Source organism: Eretmochelys imbricata, chromosome 10 (assembly GCF_965152235.1).
Source record: "Eretmochelys imbricata isolate rEreImb1 chromosome 10, rEreImb1.hap1, whole genome shotgun sequence".
In the NCBI taxonomy this organism is placed as follows: Eukaryota; Metazoa; Chordata; order Testudines; family Cheloniidae; genus Eretmochelys; species Eretmochelys imbricata.
In genome coordinates, this window is record NC_135581.1 from 57,778,089 (window position 1) to 57,802,163 (window position 24,075).

Genomic DNA, 24,075 nt, shown 5'->3' on the forward strand with positions numbered 1-24,075 from the left:
CTATGTCGGAACTTCCTGCTTCATTTGGTGAATCTGCTTCTGTAGCTCATCCCTGTCAAGTTTCATTTTGGCTTCTAGAACTTCCCGTAGGGACCCAATGCTCTCATAGATAGCCGCAAACCCTAATTACAGATAGAAATTGAATTAGTTTTATTATTAAAACTAAAGAACATTAGAAAGCAAAATTCAACATATAACAGTGCATTTTTCATTATCAGTAGAGCAAATGTCCCTAATAAAGACAGACACCGGGCCAAATTCTCTGCTGGTGTAGATGTGTGAAACTCCATTGAAGTCAATGGAGCTGTGCCCATATACACATTATGGCAGCCAAGAGCTGTTGGCAAGCACAAGTCCACACCCTCTTGCCTGGCTACTCCCTCAATAGACTACTGAATTCTTCTGTTTTCTAAAGACAAAGAAAACGACAACAAGAAATCTAAAGCTATTTCAGTTTCGCTCTGTGCTTTGTAGGAATCTCACCCACTGTGCAGATACCTGTGCATGCAACAGGTGCGTGCACGGTTTTGTAGGTACATCCATTATGCACCCAGTTGAAAAATCGGTCCCAAAGTTGGTAAAGAGCTTTGAGATCCTCAGATGAAAGAGACATTAATGCAAATTAGTATTATTATCATAGCTAAATTCTGGTAGCAGAATTCAGAGTACAAAGCTTGACAGTAGTGGTCCTACCAGCATTAACTTCAGCTTTCATTTCTTTTATATCTTCATTAATCTCCATCTGAAGCTTGCTGATTCGAATATTTATCTTCTCTTCAGCCTGTTTTGTTCCATGTTCCTCCATGGTTATTTTTTGAATTTCTTCTATTTTATCAAGTTTCTCTGACATCTGGCTGAATCTCATCTCTATGGCCCTTTCACTCATTTCCTGAGATCAGTGAAAATAATTATATTTGGTTATTCTTTGGGTAATAAATTACCAAATTCTTTGGGTAATAAACTGTTCATTCCCTAGATATGCAACAAGCAGCAATGCTTACTTATAATTTTCTATACAAGATTTAAACGTTTAAGCAGTTATAGAATATAGTTAATAAAAATTCTCAAATTGGCTGGGTCACTGTAAGCTGCTTCTTCATTTTATTTTTAAGATAGAATATTTGTAAATTTAAAAGTAATGTTCAGATTTATCTGTCATTATAGGATGCATTTCAAAAGCTCCCAATCAATGGGAATTTTATCATTGCATCAACAGCAGTGGACTTATGCCCATATTGAGCCCTTCTGAAAATCCCACCAAATGCCAACTCAGTAACATTTGCTTGTATACATCTCTAGAAGTATTTTCAAAACAGTTTATTCTTTTATTACAGAAACCTACAGTCTTTTCCTTAAGGGCCAAGGAAATCTGATCAATTTTCTGTAAAAGCTCTTTTTCAATCCGTTCATGTTCCTGTTCCAACCAGCTGCGGGCAGACAATATCTGGCTGCTGAGTTCTTCTACTGCACCTTTTAATCTACGAGAATAAAATAAATGAGCATGTTTGCAAATATACAAGAGCATCTCAGGTTCTTTGATCACTGGGCTGTGGAGTTTTTATGACAATCAGCATAAAAATCCCCTTTTTCCTCCATAGCATGTTTGACAGCATATTCATGCAATGTTTTGAAATTTCACACTGCTAGCCTTGGTTTATGTTAATAGTTTCAGATAATCAAGGATGAGAGAATGTAATAGAACAGCAACTAGTTGCACAAAATATGGTTGCAGTATTTTGAGGCATATATGATGCAGACCCTTCAAGAAATAGTATGTCATAGCCTAGAAGCAAGTGTGGCATCCCATTCACTTTACAGTCTTTGAAGCCCATGAGAGTTTGGACTGGAAAGAACTGAGTAAAGATTTTAGGATTTGGATCTACATGTATAAATTTCAATGTGCTGTAGTATTTGAAGTCCTATGCATTTGCCTCTCTCATTTTGGCATAGTGCTGAGATAGTTGCAGTAACTCTATGTGCACACATATATTTGCAGTCAGTCTGAAAATGTTACAACTATTGAATTCCGTGTCTGGCTGTCTGCACATGTATATACAGTATACATTCTTTTCCCGGTCTTAATACTCACATCTGGCACACAATGTTTTACAAATTTAGTTCAAAGTGGTTTGTGACCAGATTTACAGAAGTATTTAGGTGCCTAAAAATACAGAAAGGTGCATAGTGGGGTTTGCAAGACTAGCCCCTTGATGTATAAATAGCATGATTTTCCAACAAGGTGAGTACTCACTTAACATCCAGAAGGTGGAGCTGTTGGTTGCTCTCTTTGTAGGCAATCTTCAGTTTTGCTTCTTGTTGCATTATTGACTGCTCTACTCTGCTCAGAAGGTAAGAAATCTGAAACAGAATTCTGAATTTACTATTTTTCTCCTCGAACTCATCACACATTGTTTTTTGGAACATAAATACTCATATTATGAGTGAAGATTTTAAAGGGACGCTGCTCTAATTGATGGGCCCAAACTTTAACCTACTTGCAAATTTTCCTTTTAGTTTTTTAAACTGTCCTCATCATGCAAAATGTACTAACCCACACAACTGGAGTGGCAGCATTACTAAGATCACAATTTCTCAGCCAGCAACAACCGGGGGGGGAGCTGTGTTTCCTTGCAGTAAGAGCATCTGCCTGGACCTGTTTTTGTAAGTAGGTGAGGAATATCACCTAGCCGCACCCCACCTCCAAAACCTCCCTGTGTGAGGTAGCTCTCAGGAGTACTTCCCATGGTACACACCTCTTGGGCAGGCCCTCATCCTTCCTTCCATTACCTTCTGGACTTTCCAAACCCATTGAGAGAGTATGGGGGAGGGAGGAAAATAAGATTTGTCCCAAATGCACACATTAATTCCTATTATTGTCCATGTGCACACATCAGGTCATGTTACAACCTCATTCCAATGCTGAATTCTCATTGACAACAATGGTATTTACACACAGAGACTGAAGGTAAAATGTGGCCCATCAAGAGAACAGGCCCTGTGCCAGCAGTCAGTGTGCTGGCAAACTCTGTAAAACTGTAATTTTAAAAGTTACTGCTTAAGAGCTCTATACCTCACTACCTGGGAAACCTGAGTTACTCAACACATGGGAAATCTGAGTTTATAAATTAAAGGAATATTTTAATTATATAAGTGTAGAAAATGCATCTTAAACCAATCCATTTCTATAAATCAGCTTCTATATTTGAGGCATTCATTAAAACAGAACAGATTGTTTTAAAAGCTAGTAAGAAAAAAAGTGAATTATCAGACTGCTCTTGTGTGCCAAGCTTTAGATCAGTGTGAAATTTTTATGGCATACAATGGAAATGCTAATGTTCAACTACGGTATCATGAAGAATGAGACTGTAGTTAGCAGGTTACGGAATATAGATTTTTTTCCATGTTTTAAAATTGTAAGTGTAACCTACTTGAATCATGGAAAATGTCTTTGTTGAGCTCTTTTCTGATCAGGGTTTAAATATAGAAGTTGGAAGTGTCATGGGATTGATTTTCCTCTGTGACTAATATACCTACAGTACCACTGGCTAACTCAGTGGGATTACTTGATATATTTGACAGAATTATTACTGCACAGATATAGGTCTAGATTGTGAGTGGCCCTTGTGAGGCCATGCTAGTGCACAGGAACAAGCAAAAAGCTTGTCCCTCACCTGCATGTCTGCTGTAAAACAGAAAGAGACAGGAAAAGCCCTGGCATCACTCCCTCCATACTCGCCCATGGAATCAGGCTGGTGCATCATGGCATTCTGTATAACTATTTTCTTATATACAGCATTTTGTATAACCCAAATGGCTTGTGAAAAATGCACAAGGAGCAGCACTCGTGGAAACTGTGCCTGCATGGTACAAAGTGTTCCTGGTGCTCTTGCAGGGGCTCTGCATCACTTCTGGTTTGTGGCTGAATGCCACAAATTAACCCAGAGGGAACCCCTACTGAAATGCAGCCATTACTGGGGTTGCTCACAGAGACATTAGAACAATACGCGCAACCACTAAAGAACATTTTAGGGACAGGAAATTATGAATACTTTATCCAGTTAGAGCAATAGAAGAATGTAAGTAGGTGAAATGTACGTACCAATTCAGATTTGGTCCGGATTCCAGAGCAGACACATTTGCATCTACATTTGCACAGAGTGTCATGGCATCTTTAATGAGTAAAAATGGTCAAGACCTTGATTATGTTTCTTCTGAAAGCCAGCAACTCCAGTGGCATTAGCTTAACAATATGGTGTTTTTGTTCATGAAGTTAAACTCTCCCTCCTATGAGGATCACTTGTTTTATACAACATACCTGTATTTCTGCCTCTTTGATTTTAGATTCCAAGATCATTTTAGAAGCTTGTTGATCTTTGCTTAGGCTTTGAAGTCTTTCATATGTAATTTTGTGCTCTGCAGACAATCTGGCTAAACCGGCATCACACCTGTTGAGATAAAAAAAATACCAAAGCAATGGATAACTGTTGCTGAACAAAATGTATAGACCAAACTTTTAAAAATATATCTATTTTAGAATGGACATTTCTATGAAGGTATCAGTCTCTCCTGCAAAACATTTATTTTCTATGAGATTCAAAGAAATATTGATGTCTCTAACATCCACCTAATTGCCCCATAACTGGTATAAGTCTCCATACTGTAGTAGGTGCAATCCTGCGGTAGATCTCAGCTCTGAAATCATATGGACAAAAGGTGTGCTTATGGAAATCACATTACAAATTCAAGGATGTACAATTTCAGTACCTTACGCTATTCCTTATGATCCATCAGACATCTCTTAAGGTGTGTGTAATTGGCCATTAGTCTGCCACACAGGCAGCTACTCACACAGTTTACTTACAAGATGCAATTAGAAAGTAATTATAAAAAGCATATTTAAATTATTGCACCTAAGCTGCTTTGGGTTTTACATGCTTATTTATACTTCTATTCACAAAATAATAGCATGCAACCATATTAACTACTTCAGGGCCAATTCTGCAGTCATTAGTTTGAGGTTTTTTTCTCTCCAGGTAAGTTCCGATTAAAAGCAATGGGAGTTTTGCCTCATGAATTGGCAGAACTGCGCCATAAGATTTACCATTTCTCTTCTGCACATTGGAATATTCTGTAATTCCACCACATTTTCAAGACAAATGGTGTGTTCTAGTATATGCCTGTATTTTTTCTCCCACTTTTCAGAAATATTTTTGACTGATAGATTTCATCTACAATAATACAATAAATGCATTAATGAGTTGTAAAAATATAGGTACTGTCGGTTCAGGAGTAAGACCTCTCAAAAGTATGAGTAATGTGTATTTTTGTTAAGTGAAATATGTAACTGTCATAGTTACATAATCTAATATACGGAACTGATTAAGATCAGATAGCAGTTAAGGTTTTGGAAGAAGCAGGTGTGGAATGTGACAAGCAACAGCACGCTAAACCATTATCCAAATTAATCTCACATTTTAACCATTTTTGGTATCATTTCAATTGGAAAGCATTCACTCTGGGATGCACTTTCATCATCTGAATTATAGCAAGTATCATTGTTACTTTCCCTTTGTGCTTGAAAGGTAACAACTCAAATGGCAAACAGAAGGGAAGACACTTAGCAATATGGTAGAACTACAATATGAAAATAATAAAAGAAGCAAACTAATAGAGAAGTGAGAACACATTAGAAAATCATCATTTAGCAATTCAGTGTACTGGAGGAAACGTGATATGGGCAGCAAGAACAACTTAAATTGGATGTTTTTCTAGAAGATATGCTCTAAAAATTATTTTGCAGAAGCGCTGGCCAGTGTTATACGGGAGGTCAGACTAGATAATCACAGTGGTCCCTTCTGGCCTTGGAATCTATGAAAAAAGTCAACATAGGACTAAAGATGTACCTCCAGACTAGGGTATCTGTGGAGTGTTTGGAGAAAGAACAGAGGCTAAATCTCTCTATGTAGTTACCATTAGTGGAAACCAGAGACATGAAATTATCCTGTGTCTATTCACCAACAGTACATGGACTCCAAGAAGTGGTTAGTCTTGTGTCTGAGTTCTCATAGAAAAGCATAAAAAGCAATTGCTTTGAAACTACTGTAGCAAATGTATGCAACAGGCATCCATAATTTTTATGGCACATTGTTATTTTTGGCTCATAAGATCATAGTGGATCTTTGTTGTTTGTGAAATTGAGTACATTTGAAAGGGGGCAGCTGGTTGTATGGTATAGAACATAAGGGATTTCCAAAGTATCCCAGATTCTGATCTCAGTTACACTGATGTTAATCTGGAATAAACGGAACATATTGGTTTATATTTCTCCAGGTATATTTTGGTTGGTACCATATGACAAACTGTGGAGGCATAAACTCAAAGTCTTAAGACATCAGCATGCTCTTAATGTTCATTTTACTAGGATTTTCTTTAAATTTTATTCAGTACTCTGTACAGTATGGTCAAAAGAGAGACTATCTCAGTGCTGTACATTCAAGAATGTGGTTGGTATCTTCCCAGAAGAAAGTACAGATATGCTGCAGCTATGGGGCCAGATTCTGACCTCCATTACACGAATGTAAATCTGTAGTTAAAGGTTTGTAATGATAAAAGAATGTTTAATGAATGTCTCCACTGGTTTTCAAATGGTACCAACCAAAAAATAAGATAGCATGATTTACAATTTGAGCAATACCTGTTTCTTAAAATAACTCTGGTTCAGATTTAAAGACAAACTAACAATCTCAAGAGACTTCACCTCTGTTGGGCCAAAAGCTCATTACAGTGACCATTCTAATGAGATTTTGGCCACATCGAAATTAGGATAAAAACAGAACCTCTTTATGGTTTTGAATTTTACTTTGTAACAAAACCCTGAGGATGGTGTACAAATCCAACACCACTCCAGTCATACTCCTCTGAAATCTGAACGAGTTCTAGTTTCAGGTTCTTTTTTGGCCAATCTCTAATGTGACTATAAAGTTCTTTTAAATAAAAATGTATCAAAATCCAACCTGCAGTATTAATTAATACCTTGTGCTGTTATCTTTAACAAAATCATATTGCCAAGCCCACACACCTAGCCAAAAGCATGCTAATGGCTTGTGGGACATAAACACAAAAGAGAAAAAGTCACTTCTTTGTACCCTAACAGATTTTCAAAGGCCAAATAAAAAATACGTGGCACATATTTACCTGAAGTGAGATCATTTAAAAAATATGAAGATACAAAAGAGTGGGATTGGAAGAAGTCTCTGAAGAAATTTTCAAAAAAAGAAAAGGAGTACTTGTGGCACCTTAGAGACTAACCAATTTATTTGAGCATGAGCTTTCGTGAGCTACAGCTTACTTGTTACTTGAAATCTAAGTGCTGAGCTTACAGGACATAAAGGACCCGATTTTCAAAAAGGTGGATGCAAAAATACACATCCAGTCACCCACCTAATTTGTTTGTGGAGTTACTAGGGTTATACATGCAATTAGAATTTTGTGCAAACAAATATATAAATACATAGTGTACATTTGCATGCTTAATATGCCCATTTTGGCCAGACAAATATCACCTAGTTTCACAGGCATTTTTTCGTGTGCAATTGCAAGCACACATTTTTGGAGCTTAGGCCAAAAGTATATTTTGTTGTTTGTTTTGTTTTTTTAAGAATGTTTACTGCAAGATCCCTTTACAAACTTCTGTATTTATAGGCGCTCAGTAAGTAAAAGATAACATGGAAGGAGCTGACTTTGTAAACCAAGTATTCTGGGTTTCAATATAGAATATAATTGCAGAAACCAGTGGTGTTTAATATAAACTGCACAATTAAGCTGCCTTCCAAATCTCAGTAAACAAAAGGAGTATTTAGCTTTATGAATCACTGAAAAGTGTTTTTGTTGCTAAGAAATCATTGGACAAATATGAGGAGAGTCTGCTGTTCTACTACTTCAGAGGTTATGCCTACAGTTGGAGTGGGTGTGCTACCCAGATCACATAGACATACGCACGCTCGCTCGCATTGAGCTAGCATGCTAAAAACAGTAGTGTAGCCAGGGTAACAGTTAGCAGCAACATAGAATAGCTGTGTGGCGTATGTACCCACAAGTTTCAGTCAGGTTTGTATTTTGCTAGCTTGTTCGCTCGCTGCTGCTGTGGCACCCCAGCTACTCTTCTATTTTTAGTGCGCTACCTCAATGAGACCTAGTGCAAGTATGTCTGTGCAAGCTGGGAATCACACCAACAGCTCCAAGTGTAGACATACCCTGACTGTCGCTAGTGGCTATATGCATATGGGCACCAAACCAAGTACTATTCTGCAGGAGGTACATACAAGTACAAAAATGGTTTACTTAAGACTAAATCCTGTACAACACTCATGTGACTTGTAGTTAGCGTGATGTATATTCAAATGTGCAAGCAAGCTACTCAGGGTAGCAGTGGTTACACATTATGCACTGTTCTGCCTCACAAGCAAAGGGTGTATTAGTGATGGGACGGTTGTGTGTCAGGAACAGTCAGGATGCGTCAGTCCCTGCCCCTCCCCATTCTGCCTGCTCAGGGGAAAGGGGCGTAACCAAGCACACAATGCTTGTTTACTCCTATGTGTCTGGAACCAAAAATTTAACAGTATATCATTTGGCTGAAGAATCTACAAGCACAGTAACATTTCAGTGAGTTTTCATATTGCACATGCCATAGGCATCAGCATGCTTTTATTTATTTATTTTGGTGCCTTTATGGGAACTGAGCTCTTTTAGAAATCTGGCCCCAATTCCTGGTTCTGAGCCCTTCTAAAAATTCTGTTCATAATGACATGGAAAGTTAAAAGAGACAGGTCAAGCCAGAAGCAAGAGGGAAGCTCAAACTGCATTTCCAAGTATGAGATCAAAAGAAGACTAAGATTTTTTAAAACTTCAAAATAGTTTTAAAGAATAATCTTCCACCTGCTAGATGCAAGATACAACCTCCACTCTGTAAAGCATGCTGCAGTTCTGGGCTTTTGCTTTCCTTTGTGTCTTATGATACAAATCTTAAGATGTTGTTGGAATTATACCCACAATTCACCAAGGAGCAAACATTGTAGGGACAAAAGAACAATATTCAAGAGCAGCTAGTTGTAATAAGGATAAAAAGCATTCCAGTCCACCCAGGATAGCTTATCAGTTTTTTTTTAAAAAGTATTTCATGATTTCTATGCTTTTGTGAAAAAACATAATGAACATAATTCACCGAGCGCAGAAGTTTTAACAGCTGTTCCATTCATATAGCAAGGAAATGCACCCCAGTGCACAGGGGCCAATGCAAGGCAAAACTTAAACATTTATGTATTTATGCATAACTTAAAACCATTGAAGCCTATAACAGTAGGCTTCACTGGTATGTGGGACCTTGGATGGACCATCTGAACATGTGTGCTACAGTATATCAGTTTACCACTAAGACACTTTGAAAAGATCATCCAGTGTTGTAATAACCAAGTGTACCTATTGGGTTCCGGGAAGAGGACAGGCGGGAGCCCGCTCACTGCTTAAGGACCACCTCCCCCCCCAGCCTAAGGGAAGGGTATACAGGACCTGGAAACCACATGATTCCGGGGGACAACTAATGAAATAACAGGGACAGGAGTGCGGTCAAAGGGTCAAAAGAAGAGAGCCTGACGGGGACTCCGAGCAGAGAACCCTGGACAGTGCCCACTGCTCCTCAAAGGCATCAAGAGAGCCAGTGGACACCGCCCAGAGGAACTCTGCCCGGATACGTGAACGGATAGAGGATCGGAAACAGGCCCCACAGTCACAGGAGTCTCCATTGGCCAACCTCCTCTCCCTGGTTTTATAGATGGCTGTTTTAGCCAGGGCCAGGAGAGGGTTGTCCAGGAGATCCTGTAACTTTGTGGGGCCAAGGATAGGGAGTGCATAGAGAAGGAAGTGAGGAGAAAAGTGCAGCCAGAAATGTAACAGGATATTTGTGAGGAGCCGGAATAGGGGCTGCAACCTGGTGCACTCCAAGTAAACATGCGCCAGAGTCTCCTTCACGCCCTCATGTTCAGGTGTCTGGGACAGGGGTAAACCACGCCAAATACATGCCCGTGCTCAAGGCCCCATGAAAGAGCCGCCAGCTGTTATCCCCGGCGGGCCTTGGGACCAGGGTGGAGCATAGACTGGCCTACTGGGGCTCCTCACCCTCTAAAGGTGGCAGGAGGTCCTGCCACTTTGTGTCAGGGCGGGACGCGAGGGTGACGAAGTAAAGAATGTGGAACACGAGCATGTAAAGATGTTTCCTTGGTGCAGTCTGGAAACGAACCGTGCAGCCGGTTCACGGAGAAGGGGCGGGGGGACCAGTTGGGTCCACAGAGCAGGGGCCTGATGAAAAGGTCCGGAGGGCCTGGGGTGGTGGGTGGGTGGGGTGTGCCCTCGTGCAGGATCCGATCGAGGTAAACCCGAGCAGCGGGCGTCAAAGCGGCCCTCACCTCCTGAAGTACGTGCCGGGGAGTACAAGGCCTGGAGAGTCCCATATGCTGAGCGAGCGTCAGGGGATCCAGCCAGTCTCCCCGGTCGTAATCCAGGAGGTCTCCGACTCTGGTGACTTCTGCCAGGACCAACTTCTAGCACACTGAGGGGGACTCCGCCACCTGCACACGGAGCTGGGGATTGTGTAGCAGGGGCTCCGCGAGGAGATCTGCCCCCTTGGTGGCCGCCACGGACCTGGTCGCCGAGAACAGTTTCCAGGTCCGGAGGAGGTCCTGGTAGAAGACGGGCAGTCCAGAGAGGTCTCGCGGAAGACCTCTCAGATCGAGATAAAGGAGCTGCCAGTCATATCGGAGCCCTCAGAGGCGGCGCAGGAAGGCGTGCGCCAGTACTCTCCACGCCGGACTACCTGCACCATAAAGGAGTCTCTGCAGGGACTGGAGGCGGAAGACATGGATCTGAGTGCATAGGCACTTCAGACCCTGCCCTCCCTCCTCAAGGGGCAGACGGAGGACCCCTGCAGAGACCCAGTGCAATCCTGGCCAAAAGAACTCCAGAATTGCTGTCTGGAGGTCGGCCAGGAAGCCCGGGGCCGGGACCAGGGTGTTGAGCCAGTACCAGAGCATGGACAGGACTAGTTGATTGAGTACCAGTGCCCTCCATCAAAGGGAGAGGCACCTGAGTAGTCCTGTCCAGCTCCAGAGCCGCTCCGTCACCCTGCTCTGCAAACCATGCCAGTTCTCCGGCAGAGACGGATGCATGGCAGAAAGGTAAACGCCGAGATAGAGCAGCAGACCCGCGCTCCACCGGATGGCCTGAAGCGTGGGTGGGAGGGAGCTCACCTGCCACCCGTCCCCGACCACCAGGCCAGAGCTCTTGACTCGGTTGACCCGGCCAGAGGAGGCCACCGAGTACAGTCTGGCAAGCCTCCACCCGCACCAAGTCATCTGGGTCCTGGACCACAAGAAGCACATCGTCGGCGTATGCCGACAGGACCAGCTGCAGCTCCGGCTCTCGAAGCACCAATCCCGTCAACCTCCTGCGGAGGAGACAGAGGAAGGGCTCGATCACCAGAGCGTACAGCTGGCCCGAGAGGGGGCACCCCTGCTGTACTCCCCACCCGAAGCTGACTGGTCAGGCTCAACTGGACCCTGACCAGACACTCTGTGGAAGCATACAGCACCTGGAGAAAACTCACAAACTGGGATCCGAAACCTAATGCTCGCAGAGTGCCCAGGAGATACCCGTGGTCCACCCTGTCGAACGCCTTCTCCTGATCCAGGGACAGGAGGGTGAACAACAGACCATCCCTACACCCAAGCTCCAAGAGATCCCGGACCAGATACAGGTTATCAAAGATGGTACGGCCCGGGACAGTGTAGGTCTGGTCTGGTCGGATCACGTCCTCCAGCACGGACCCCAGCCGCAGTGAGATGGCCTTCGCTACGATTTTGTAGTCCGTGCTGAGGAGCGAGACGGGACGCCAATTCCGTAAGTCGCGGAGGTCCCCCTTCCTCGGCAATAAGGTAAGCACAGCTCGCCTGGATGAGAGAGGGAGGACCCCGCTTTATGATGACTTGGCCCAGACAGTGACTAGATCTGAGCCGAGGATGTCCCAGAACACACGGTAGAACTCCACGATCAGCCCATCCATGCCCGGAGATTTGTTGGTGGACATGCAGTGGAGGGCTTCCAAGAACTTGGCCAAAGAGAGAGGCAGCTCTAGCCGGTCCCGGTCACCCGCGCTGACCATTGGGAGTCCATCCCAGAGCACTCTGCAAGCGGTAGGATCGGTCGGATTCAGAGAGAAAAGATGTGCGTAGAAGGTCCTGGCCCTCTCGCACATCTCCGCCAGATCCATGAGGGGGGTGCCGTCCTTCGCTAGAAGGCAGGTGACGTGCTTCTTAGCCCCCCTCTTTTTCTCCAGGGTGTAGAAGAAGTGGGAACTGCGATCCATCTCCCGAAGATCATGCGGGATTGAACAAAAGCACTGTGGGCCCAATGGTCGTCGAGGACACAGAGCTCCTCCCGCTTCTCCCGGCACGCTCCGCAAAGGGATGGATACTCAGGGCTGGTGGCCACCTCTCTAGCTCTAAGACCTCCCGTTCCAACTGCTCCATCGCTGCATCCCTCTGTCGGCTGGCACCCTGGGTGTAGTCACGGCAGAAGAGCCAGGCACGCACCTTCCCCAGGTCCCACCACCGCTGCGCCAAGGGAAAGGCACACCGCTGCCCTCGCCAGGCCAGCCAGAACTCCTGGAAGGACGCCACGAAGCCCATATCCTCCAGCAAGCTGTTTTAAAATGCCAATAGGCCACCCCCGGCCTCTCCGCACGGAGAGAGGCCATCACGGTGGCCAGATGGTGATCCGAAAAACGGGCCGGCCGGATGGTGGAGGAGTGGGCCTGTGAAAGATGGAAGCGTGACAAGTAGAAGCGGTCCAACCAGGAGTGGTACGACCGATGGACCTCCACCTGGACATAGGTAAACATCAAGACATCGTCCGGATGGTGGTCGAGCCAGACGTCCACCAGGGAGCGATGTTCGACAATCTCTCGGAGGATATCCGCGGCAGCCGGGCTCTGCTCGGTTCCCAAGCGGTCCCGCTCCTCAAGGGTGGCGTTAAAGTCCCCGCCCAGGACCAGGCACTCACGAGGATCCATGGAGCCGAGGAAGGCAGACACCTGCTAATAAAAACGCATCCGCTCCGGGCCCGATGTCGGGGCATAGATGTTAATGAGGTTGACTACAAGCCCCTCCATGCGGACCTGGAGGTGCAGCAGGTGGCCCGGGACAACCTCAGCGACACCCAGCACCTCAGGCCATAGGTTGGGGGAGAACAGGGTCACCACTCCAGCCGTACGAACTGTGAGATGGCTAAAATAGACCCTGTCCCCCCATTCCAGCTGCCAGCTGTCTTCGGCGGCCGGATCCGTACGGGTCTCCTGCAGAAAAACCACAGAGTACCCACCCTCCCGAAGGAAGGAGAGCACCCGGCACCTGCGGAGACCCATCCTACAGCCCCGGGTGTTCAGTGTTACAAAGGTGATAGGTGCCATGAGGAGGGCTGTGGGGGATCCTTGCCAGCAGGGATGCTCATGGCCCCCAGTGGGCCGCGCAGCAAACCATGACCTACCCCGAAGGTGAGCAAGGAGTCACTGAAGCCGCAGGCCCGATGGTAAGCCATGGCGCCCTGCTTCCTGGTCCTCTTACCCTCCCCCATGAGGGCCCTCACAGCCCAGAGGATTTGGTGAAAATCCCCCCATCACTGGAGAGCAAGCTGCACCTTATTGCGGGAACCACAGATGTCTTCTAGAAACTCCCGCAGATCGTCTCGCAACCGATGGGGGTGTGGGGGTCACTGTCCCCCAGTTGACCTCCGGTGGGGCCCCTGGCACAGCCCCGTGGCCCACCAAGATGGGCAGGCAAGGGGCAGACCCTCGACACGGCACCCAATGGACCGGCGCCACCTGACCCGCCTCAGACCCCAGGTCAATGGGGGGCGGCGGAGGGAAGATAGCAGCCCCTAGTGAGTCGGGACAGGGAAACACAAAGGCCGCTCCCTGGGGGTCATCCTCCGGGAAAGGGAATGAGACGGCCCCAGGGGTGGCAGTGGCATTATGGGAAGTGGAGGGAATAGGGACGGGGTCAGGAGTAGGGTCGGGGAGAGGGGCAGAGGCAGGATCCTGGGCCCCAGTAGCTGGGCCGCTGGGAGATGGCTCCTCTTGGTCTGGCTCAGGGGTCTGAGGGATGGGGAGGGGGTCCCCAGTGCTGCCATTGAGCCTGAGCCCAGCATGTGTGACAGCCACGGCATCAGAGGGTGGGCAATTTTCAGTGGGGCCCCTGCACGGGAAGGAAGTCGGTTGCCCCACACCAACGGGGGATACCCCTGGTAACTCGGGTCCTGGCCGCGAGGCACTAGCCTTCGCCTCAGGAGGCTCGGCGGCCGTCAGCGGAGTGTCACCTGCGGCCGGGCAGGTCAAAGAGTCCAGGGGACCCTCAAAGGCAGGAGCAGAAGCAGGGGTTATGGGAAAGGGGCACTGGGAAGGGAGGGCCGGGGTGAGGTCGCTCAGGTCGAGGCCCACTGGCAGAGGGTCATCCTCCCCCTGGGTGACCAGGGTCAGACCCAGGGCCTCAATCTCCTCATAAATGGAGGGGAGATCACCTCCCACCACCCCGAGGCCCTCCCCGCCAGCGCCCGGAGCGTGCTCGCTTCGGGGCTGACAGGGGCTTTGGATGTCAAAGTGGCAGGAGGGGCTCTATTGGAGGTCTCCGTGGGGAGGGACCCCAATGGAGGGGCGGTGCTCCTCTCCGGTGCTGCCACATCTTCCTCAGCCGGCACTGGTGGATGGAACTCGGCCGTGGGCAGGGTGGAAGGCTCGGTAGCGGTGCCCTCCTTCCTGGTTTTCCGGAGGGCCTCTGCATCGGATGGCAGGAGCGGAGCTCGAGCCTTCCGCTTTCCCCGTACTAGTGTCCAGCCCTCCATGGCATTGTCTGCGGGCTGAGTAACAGGTGTTGGGTCAGGGGGCAAGGATGATGACTCGGGGACTCGTGCTGCCCCACCGTTGCCTTCCCGAGGGGGGGCAGATTCCCCCTGGGGCGAGCCCTCTCCCACGCCCGGCGATACCCCCACCGGACCCTCCTCTACGGGCCCTGCCAGAGTGCATGCAGCAGAGGCAGGGCTCTCCTGCTCATCTGGGCACACTGGGGGAAGTACCCCTTGGGCCTGAGCGGGAGAAGTGGTGGGCTGAGGAGGAGGAGGGGCGGCTCCGGGTGTTGGGCAGCCAGGGGTGCTGGCGATGATGGGGCTGGCGCCCTGCCAGGGCTCGGGGGTCCCAGGCGCTCCTCCGTGCTGGGCCAAGGGGCAGTCCCTCAGGACATGCCCCATCACCCAGCAGAGGTAGCACCGGGCCTCTCCCATGGAATAATGCACCCGGTAATGGGCCCCCTGGTAGGTGACCAAGAAAGACCCCTTGAGCGCCTCTCCACCACGCACTGCTGGCAGCAGTTGAAGCTGCACCTGCCGGCGGAACGAGAGGACGTGACGGAAGGTGGGGTCTTTGCAGCCCAGCGGGAGAGGGCTGATGACAGAGATTGGTTCCCCCAGGGTAGAGAGGGCAGGCAGCAAGGCAGCATTGGGGAGGAAAGGAGGAATAGAGGTCAGGACTACACAGGCACCCAGGTCCTCCAGCGGCTCCAGGGGGATGAACATGCCTCCCACTGCCAGGCCCTTCGCCACCGCCTCCTGGGCGGCGGCCTCCGAGGCAAGGAAGAAGACGACCTTGCCATACATTCTGGAGGTCGCCACCCTCGCCAACGCCCACACGTAGGTCTCCAGGGCAAGGCAGGCACCAGGAGGCAATGGACGCCGTGCTTTCTGGTCAAGGTGGGGAAGGGGCCCCGGCCGGTAGGGATGGTAACAGCGGCGGTGGCTGGGAGAGATGACAAAGTAATTGGCAGGGGGCCGCCGCCACCCGGGTATACGCTCTGGGGGCTGGAGGGGGTGGCACCCACGGTGCTGGTGGAGGGAACAGCAGGGAGGGACGCTGCGGCCGATAGCAGGGCCGCGGCAGTGGGGGCAGCCCTTGCCATGGAAGGCCTAGTCTTTTTAGCTAGGAGCTCCCCCGGAATCAGAGGGGGAAAGAGACGTGGCAGCAGCGGAGGTCACCCCATTGCCCGCCACTGACGGTGCCCCAGCGGGGGCAATAGCCAGTGGTTCGGCAATGGCGGTTGAAGTAGAGGCTATAGGAGGTGTCGGGGGGGAGCGGGGTCTCCCCCAGGGAACCCACCCGTCATGTCTCCTGCCATGATGAGCTGGGAAGGAGGGGAAAAAACACCAGAGAAAGGGGTTGAGAGGGGAAGCAGGTCAACCACTCCTCCCCGCTAGGCTGCAGGCAGGGAGGAGAGCGCCCAAAACGGGGGGGGGGGGGGGAGGGCAGATTCGTGGGCTATCAAGGACTTGTGGGGGGGGTCAGTCACCGACCTAGGGTGGAAGTGCAGCTCCTCTAGCTGCACTAGGGGAGGGAAGGTCACAATAACATCAGGGGGGTGCAGTGATCAACCAAAACGGTGGGGACACAAGCACATGAGAGGGGGGCATGGGCACACAAGGGGGGGGCTGCAAAGGAAAGGGAGTAGCCAGGCTGGGGGTGGCAGGGGAACCCAGGGGCTAGCCATCGGGCCAGGGCAGGACAAACAAACCAAACCGTGGAGGGGAAATGGGTAGGCAAACAAACTGGGCTCGCAAGGGGCTTAGGCAAAAAAGCTGAGGGGCAAAGGGCTGTAATTGGAAGGGGAGGCAGTCCGAAAAAGGAGGGGCGGCACGTGTGCTTGCGAAAAGTCACTGTTGGCTGGCTGCTGCTGCAGGCCCAAATGGTGGAAACAGGCATGGCAGGCCAGGCAAGCAGCTGAGTCCTAGAGGCAGAAGCTTGAGGCAGATGGTATGTGGCCGGTGGGGGTGGTGGAGGGGGCAATGGTGGTGGTTGGGGACACACATGGACTGGGGACAGGCTGCACGCCACACCCCCTACCTCCCCACAAACACAGTCAGGACCCCCACCACAAAAGCGCAGTTAATCACTCAGTCCTCAATGGCCCCCTCCACAGTGGTCTCCAGGGTCTGTGCGCTCCCCCAGCAGCCGATGGTCCTATTAGTCCTCTTCCTGCTCCAGGCTCCAGCAGCTCCCCAGAACAAATGCAGCAGCAGCAGCAGCTCCAGCAGCCCTGGCGTCCGGGCAGGAAGGACCCCCACAGGTGTCAGTAGTGGGGTCCTGGCTTCTCCCTCCAGAGGTGGGGGGAGGGGGAGCAGGCCAGCAAGGCCCCCCCACACACTCAGCAGCTGTGGCAGCAGCAGTAGTCCTCCAGGGAAGGAGAGAGCTCCAGCCAGCAGCAACAGCCCAGGGCAGCCAGAGAAAGGAGAGAGCTCCAGCCAGCAGGGCAGCCCGAGCAGACTGACCCTCCCTCCTAGAGTGGGGTGGTTACCCACTCCGGCCCTGACGGGCTGAGGCTGGCCCAGAGAGAGGGCTGGAGCTGTGGGGAAAAGCCCAGCCGGGTTAAAGGAGCAGCCGCAGCCACCTCAATCAGGTCCAGCTGGCCCCTATAAGAAGCTGTGAGAGCCCAGTCAGTCTCCCTCTGTCTGGAGAGGGAGAAGGGCCTGGCTGCAAAGTGCCAAGCAGGACACCTAGGTTGGAGCAGGGCTGGGGAAGGGCCAGAGTTGCTGGGAGCTCTGGCCTGGAAAGCCTCAGGCTGCAGGCCTGACTAGAGGCTGAATAGGTGCAGGGCTGCAGAGGGGCAGCCCACAGGTAGGTGGAGGCAGCAGGTCCAAAACCCCCTTGCCTGTGATGAGTGGTGTATATGCTGCAGTCTGCCCCCGATACAAGGAGCTAAGTGGGGACTGGCAGTAGCCCAAACTGAGGTGAGTTGGGGTTAGAGGGTGGGGGTTCCCCTGGGTGGGGAGACCCAGAACCTGAGAGTGTGGGGCTACTGCCGGGGGGCAGCACCCCAGAGAAAAGGGCACCAGGTCCTGGGAGGGACATGGGGGCTGGCGGGAAGGTGGATCACCAGCCTGCAGAGGGCGCTGCAGGGCTGGATGAGCTAATTCCCAATGACTACCGGCAGGAGGGGCTGCAGGGGTAAATCCAAACTTTTACACAAAAATTAAAAAAAAAAAATTTTTGGAAGAAATATAATCTCTCATTTTCAGGGCATAAATCAACCTCTCATGACTGCAGATAAAGAAGAAGCTTTCCCTACTGACATGTTATTCCCTTTACCTGCCTTTTGAAGGGCTTCTTTTAACTTCCTTTGACCGTAGACAGGACTGGCTACTTCAGAGACAAAATGCTGGATTAGATGGAGAACTAATCTGATCTAGTATGGCAATTCTCATGTTCCTAAATCTTTCATAAAAGTTTCAGTTAGCTTAATGATGCTGATTATTTATTATTGATATTAATCATTTATGGTGGACTTATACAGTATCTTTCATGTTGAACAATTTCAAAGTGTTTTTCAAAATGATTAGCAAATAAAAGTAAGTAGAGATGGGCATGAGGCACAAGCTGGAATCTGAACTTAAACTTTCCCAGAGTTTGGAGGGTATTCAGCTGTAGGGATTTAGTCTCATCCCTTTATAGAGATGAGAACAGCTGTGAAGTTCAGATTCAGGTCTGAACTTCTCCAGAATTTGGGGGAGTTTGGATTTGTGTTATGCTTCAAGAGCATCTGTCTATAAGGATAACACTACACTCACCGAGAAATGCAGCTACCTGGAAGAAGAAACAGAATAGCTGTTCAACACTGTACAGATGAGATCCACTATAGAATGGTTTATGATAGGAAATAATACAATATCCATTTGAAATTGCAAGGGGAATTTAGATAGGCAGAATGTAATCACCCATGTTGATATTTGGCCAGAACCCTGGATTAACACTCAAATTCTTACAGAAGATGGTCAAAAAAGTTAACTCCTAGATCTAGCCTGAGAGCCAGCAGGCCAGACTCACCCTTTGGATTCTCCTGGTGGAACAGTTTGGGTGAAATTATACAAGTGAGTTAATTTCAAATTTATTGATGAAATAACTGCAAGCAATTTAGAACAGTCTCCCACTATATATTTGTATAGCATCTAGCACAATGAGGTCGCAGTCTCAGCTGGGGTCTTTAGGCACTACTGTAATACAAATAATGATAAATTGTAGTCAGGAGTTATGGGAATTTTTACAGCAAAATGTGCTTGTAACTGAAGGCACTTCATTCACTCTCACAGAACAATGTCCTAATTTAATTCAGCATTTACAAGTAAAACAAGTTTTCTTCCCCTCACGGGGAAGATTTTAACAAAATGCCTGATGGGGAACCACGAAACAGCAAACAACAAGAGAAAATAAACTGGTTCTGTCTCAATAATGAACATGAATGTCCAGCCCCAGGCACTCTGATGACTGACCTTGAGCATTGCACTTTGTGTAATCTGTCATGTAGTTATAATTATTAGGGGAAAAGCATGAACTTCCCCGAGTAAACATATCAAGAAGAAATAATGGTCTAAGTGCTGATAGCCCACTATCATCCCCCATTTTAAGCACTTAGCCATTCAGGGCCACATTTTTACAAGTTCTCATTCATGTGAGTATTCTCATTGAATTCAATGGCACTACTTGCATGAATGAGCACTCACCAATGTGAATAAAGGCTACACAAGCTGGCACTAGTTGTGTTGCTCCAAACATGGGATCTTGTAGAATCTCACTGTGAATCCTTTATATGAAAAAAGAAAAGGAGTACTTGTGGCACCTTAGAGACTAACAAATAAATTTGTTAGTCTCTAAGGTGCCACAAGTACTCCTTTTCTTTTTGCGAATACAGACTAACACAGCTGCTACTCTGAAACCTTTATATGAAAGAGAGCTATGCAGGAAGACTCATGCAGATGAATTTGGCAGTGACCCTTCAGTGATAAATAAATATTGTTCAATAGTTTGTCTGACTTGAAGACAACAAATCAAGAGCTGGTTTTGTTTTCCTGCTGTGCTTAAAAGAACTGACTGAATGTCTGTCTGAAAAAATCAGTCCTCTATAATCAGTGCTTTAAACCCTGTTTAAACCACTCCTTGAAAATTGGGCTAACAAGTCAACGTGGAAACTATATGCCGCTCAATATAGACACCAGGAAATCTTACAGAAACTTAACCTTTCACCTCCCTCAGCTGAGGTTTTTCTGACCTTTTGAAGGTATCAGTAACTATAATTTCAGATGAACCGCAGTCAACTAACAAAACTGGTCTGGCAAAAAAGAATAGAATGTCTTCAAAAATCCAGATAATTGGACAAATTCATCCCTGATGTAATTCGGCAGAAGCCATCAATCATAAAGGTTCTGTATGCGAAATTAAGTCCTCATCTACACGTGTGCAACCCCACTACCTTCCGATTGTGTCTTCTTTGTCATCGGTGCCAGCTGTAAGTAGGTTTACCCAGGTGTCATTGAGAGTATAATCTAAAAACAAAGTCTTGTCTACACTTAAAATGCTGCAGCAGGTAAACTGCCCTGATGCCGCTGTACCACTGCAGCATTTCAGCGAAGAGGCTACCTGCACTGAGAGGACAGCTTCTCCTGGCAGGATAGTTAATCCACCTTTCCGAGAGGTGGTAGCTACGTCAACAGGAGAAGCCCTCCCGTCGACATAGCCCTGTCTACACCAGGAGTTCGGTCCACACCCCTGAGCGACATAGTTATACCAACATAAGTTGCTAGTGTAGACCAGGCCTATATGAAGGCTTAACTTGGCCTGTAGAATCTCTATCACTCTATGCTTTCCTCCACTCCCCTTTACTTTAAACCCTGGGAATAACATGCAGTTTATCTAACGTTTAATAAGAGTAACCAGTTTGTTTCTACTTCTTCAAATACATTCAAAAGCAATATATAATTTTATATTGCTCTCTGGGAACGCAAACTGTTCCATGGTATCTTTATTAAAGGTGAGCTAAAGAGTTAGTTTTAAAAAAAAAAAAAGACAACCCAGCCTGAACCTCAGTCCTTTCTAAAACTGAACCAAACTGAAGCATTTTTAGAATTCAAGCCCATTAACTGAAATCTAATTTCAAGAATTAAGTCATGTAACTAGTTTTAATATTTGATACTGGAAGGCAGGAGATTATTGTGCATTGCCATGAAAACATTGAGCCAAATTCATTCTGGAAGTTAAGCCAAGGTTAAATTTGACCCACTGTCATTCAATGTAAAAGGCATACTTCAAGATTAATAGAAAATCAGCTGATTGCAAAAAATACCCCCAAAACTGACACTTACCTTGCAACTCTCCCCCGAAGATCTCCCAAACCAGACAACTGCCGCATTTCCAGGCTCTTTAAGGTAGAATTAGTTCCATAACTGAGGTTATCCCTGACACGTATCTGTTCCTGCAGCGTCTATAACGCATTAATATGCAAACGGGAGTTCAATAAGTCAATTATACATTCAATAGGCCACTTATTATATTTTGCTAAATCCAAATATAAAATCTATTTTTTAATTTTAATAACTGTTTTTATAGGCATGCAGAAAGTGATGCATTATATTCATTTATGGCTTCTCCTGATTTTCAGGGCCCAGTCTACTCACACAACTCTCACTGAAGTCACACTGGAAGCAGAATTGGGCACTCAAATACTAGCCTATATTTGTCCATCTACCACTACCCTGCTAATATCTGCAGACGTCAGCCTTAAGGTTGCATATTTAATTGTGATTGGATCACCTGGATGTGTGCATTGTGGGTGGTGCATGTGGAAAATGAAAGGGAGTTTTTCTTGCCGGGGTGAGGAGTCTGAGTATGTTTAGGTGGTAGGGCCTTTAAACTAAGGTTTAAATGCATGTTAGTGCTGCATTAACTGATGATTTCTTACATTTTCTAGTTTTGTGTTGAAAGGAAATAGATTAGCACCGCAAAACTGTTTGTGTAGAATTTATATTTAAATTTCTGCCACCCTGTATGGTTTTTTTTATAGCCATGAAAAGAACTACGTACTCTGCATGCACTTTGTAAGGATGTACACACAGATCTTATACTTGCATCACATATTAAATCTTACTAAATTTTCTTATTACTCTTGGCGTCAATAGCAGAGATGAGGTCAGGTCCGGGAAAGAATCAGAACATACCTCAATGTCCCGGTTAAGCTGCCTCACTATTGCCGTTATGTTTCGGATGTGTTCTTCTAAGAGTTGCCTAGCCAACCGATCTCCTCCTCCTTTGTTCTGCATTCTATGCAAAGTGGAAACAATGTCCTCCTTAATGCGAAAAGCGTGTTCCACAAGGGCAGCAGTTGTTTTCTCATGGCTTAGAATTCTGTCTTCTAGCTGATCCACTAGACTTGCAGATGCTAATGGGACTGCGGTCAAAGCTTGGCTGTGTAGTGGTATATTTCGAACCCGTCTAACAAAAGAAATATATTCAAACAAATGAATTATTAATGCGTTGCCAGATACTGAGGACCTTACTCACAGTTCTATTGTAACTTTTAACCACAGCCATGTATGTAAGATTGATACCACCTTAATAGAACCACTGGGAGGTAGAGTGCCTCCAGAAAGAATACTACCTCCCAGAAATCCTGAACACTTCCAGGGAGAGGCCCACTACTGTACATAAGCAGGTGCAGCATTTACTGCCATGCGTAATAGGTGTAAAGGGAGATCAGGGCCTCCTCCCCACCTCACTTAGGGTGACTAACCCAGGCATGTGCACTTAAAAGGATATTAGTGTGTTTTGGGACAAATTAAGACAGACAAAGCACTTTGGCTGGGAACATGAACTCAGCATGTTTTTGATTAAATTTTGCAAGCATTACTACATGTGTGCAAACTTTGCAGCTGCTTTTTATCCATCTTTGTTCAATGCAATAACTGCAATAAAGTTAAATAAAAATAGACTAAGAAGAAATATCTGCATCCATTCTCTTCTCTCCCAGTAAGGCTACTCCTGGAGTATGCATCCAAAAACTTCTCTTGGGAGCTGAATAAATGCACGCTAAAGCTTTGTAAATCCAGGAGGGACAAAATCCAAGCTTCTCACAGTCTCTAAGGCAACATCAGCTCCCATTTAGGCACCTAAATAATTGTGCAGATTTTTCAAAAGAGCTCAGCGCTGAGCAGCTTCTATTGAAAGCAATAGTTGCTGCTGAGGTGCTGAGACTTTTGAAAATCCGGCCATCAATGAACGCAGTCTTTCGCAGAGGTTAAGTTTTGTAATCCTTTGGGGGAAAGATTTTCAAAGGCACAAAGAGAAAAATAGGTATTCAGCTCCCATTGAAAGTCAATGAGCATTGGGTGCCTAATGCCCCTTTGTGCCTTTAAACAGCTCTTAGTTACTTTCTTTAAACACCTTAGTTTTTTTTCTTGTATGCTGTATATGTTATCTGATATTCACAGGGGCAAAATCATGAAGTGAAAGCTAAATTCTGTTTTCACTTCAGTGAAATTATAGCACAATGTAAGTTAATGGAGATGCAACCAGGGTGTAAATGAGCGTAGAATTTGGCCCCAAATTTTTACCTTCATTCCTTACTCGTGAAAGACTTCCACTGGGACAAGTCCTGATGTCCTGGGTTTTCACTCTATCACAGTTGAAGCCAGTAGAAATTTTCCTTGAGAAAGGACTGAATAAAAGCCAAGGGCTTTAGGATTTGGCCCATGATTTGGATAAGCAGAGTATATGTCTACCATATTTAATTTAGTTTAATTGTTGCATTAAGTACAAAAGCTACAATGTTAAGCATGATTGTAAATAGAGAATTAAAGGAGAAGCACAGATACTCCTGCGCTCTGTAGATTCTAGATTTCTAACATGCCAGACTGTACCTTTCAGTAGGGGCAAGTGTCGGAAAGATTGGGCTTCGTTGTGCCATTTTCTTTTCAATAATTTATGTCTGTTGAGAAAATACACATTAAATTATTTAACAGTTGTTTATATCTGGCACTGAAATGACTTTGTGTATCTGTTTTAAGTGAACCTTAAGATTATGCTAACAACTCTGACATTGGAAGACATTTGATATATTGCCCATGATTTTGCTTTCAGACTACTTGCATCCAAAATTTGATATAACACAACAA

The 24,075-nt window shown here is 46.7% G+C and overlaps 1 protein-coding gene across 1 annotated transcript; it reads right to left on the reverse strand.

The window, feature by feature from the left end:
- Nucleotides 1-23,867, reverse strand: FAM81A (family with sequence similarity 81 member A). Its single transcript, XM_077829231.1, has 8 exons — nucleotides 23,821-23,867; nucleotides 22,123-22,396; nucleotides 21,271-21,389; nucleotides 4,316-4,445; nucleotides 2,252-2,358; nucleotides 1,343-1,478; nucleotides 694-889; nucleotides 1-122 (listed from the first exon to the last, which is right to left on the reverse strand). Exons 1-8 carry the CDS (start codon nucleotides 23,865-23,867, stop codon nucleotides 1-3), a joined length of 1,131 nt encoding a protein of 376 aa, XP_077685357.1.
- Between the last annotated feature and the right edge of the window lie 208 nt (nucleotides 23,868-24,075).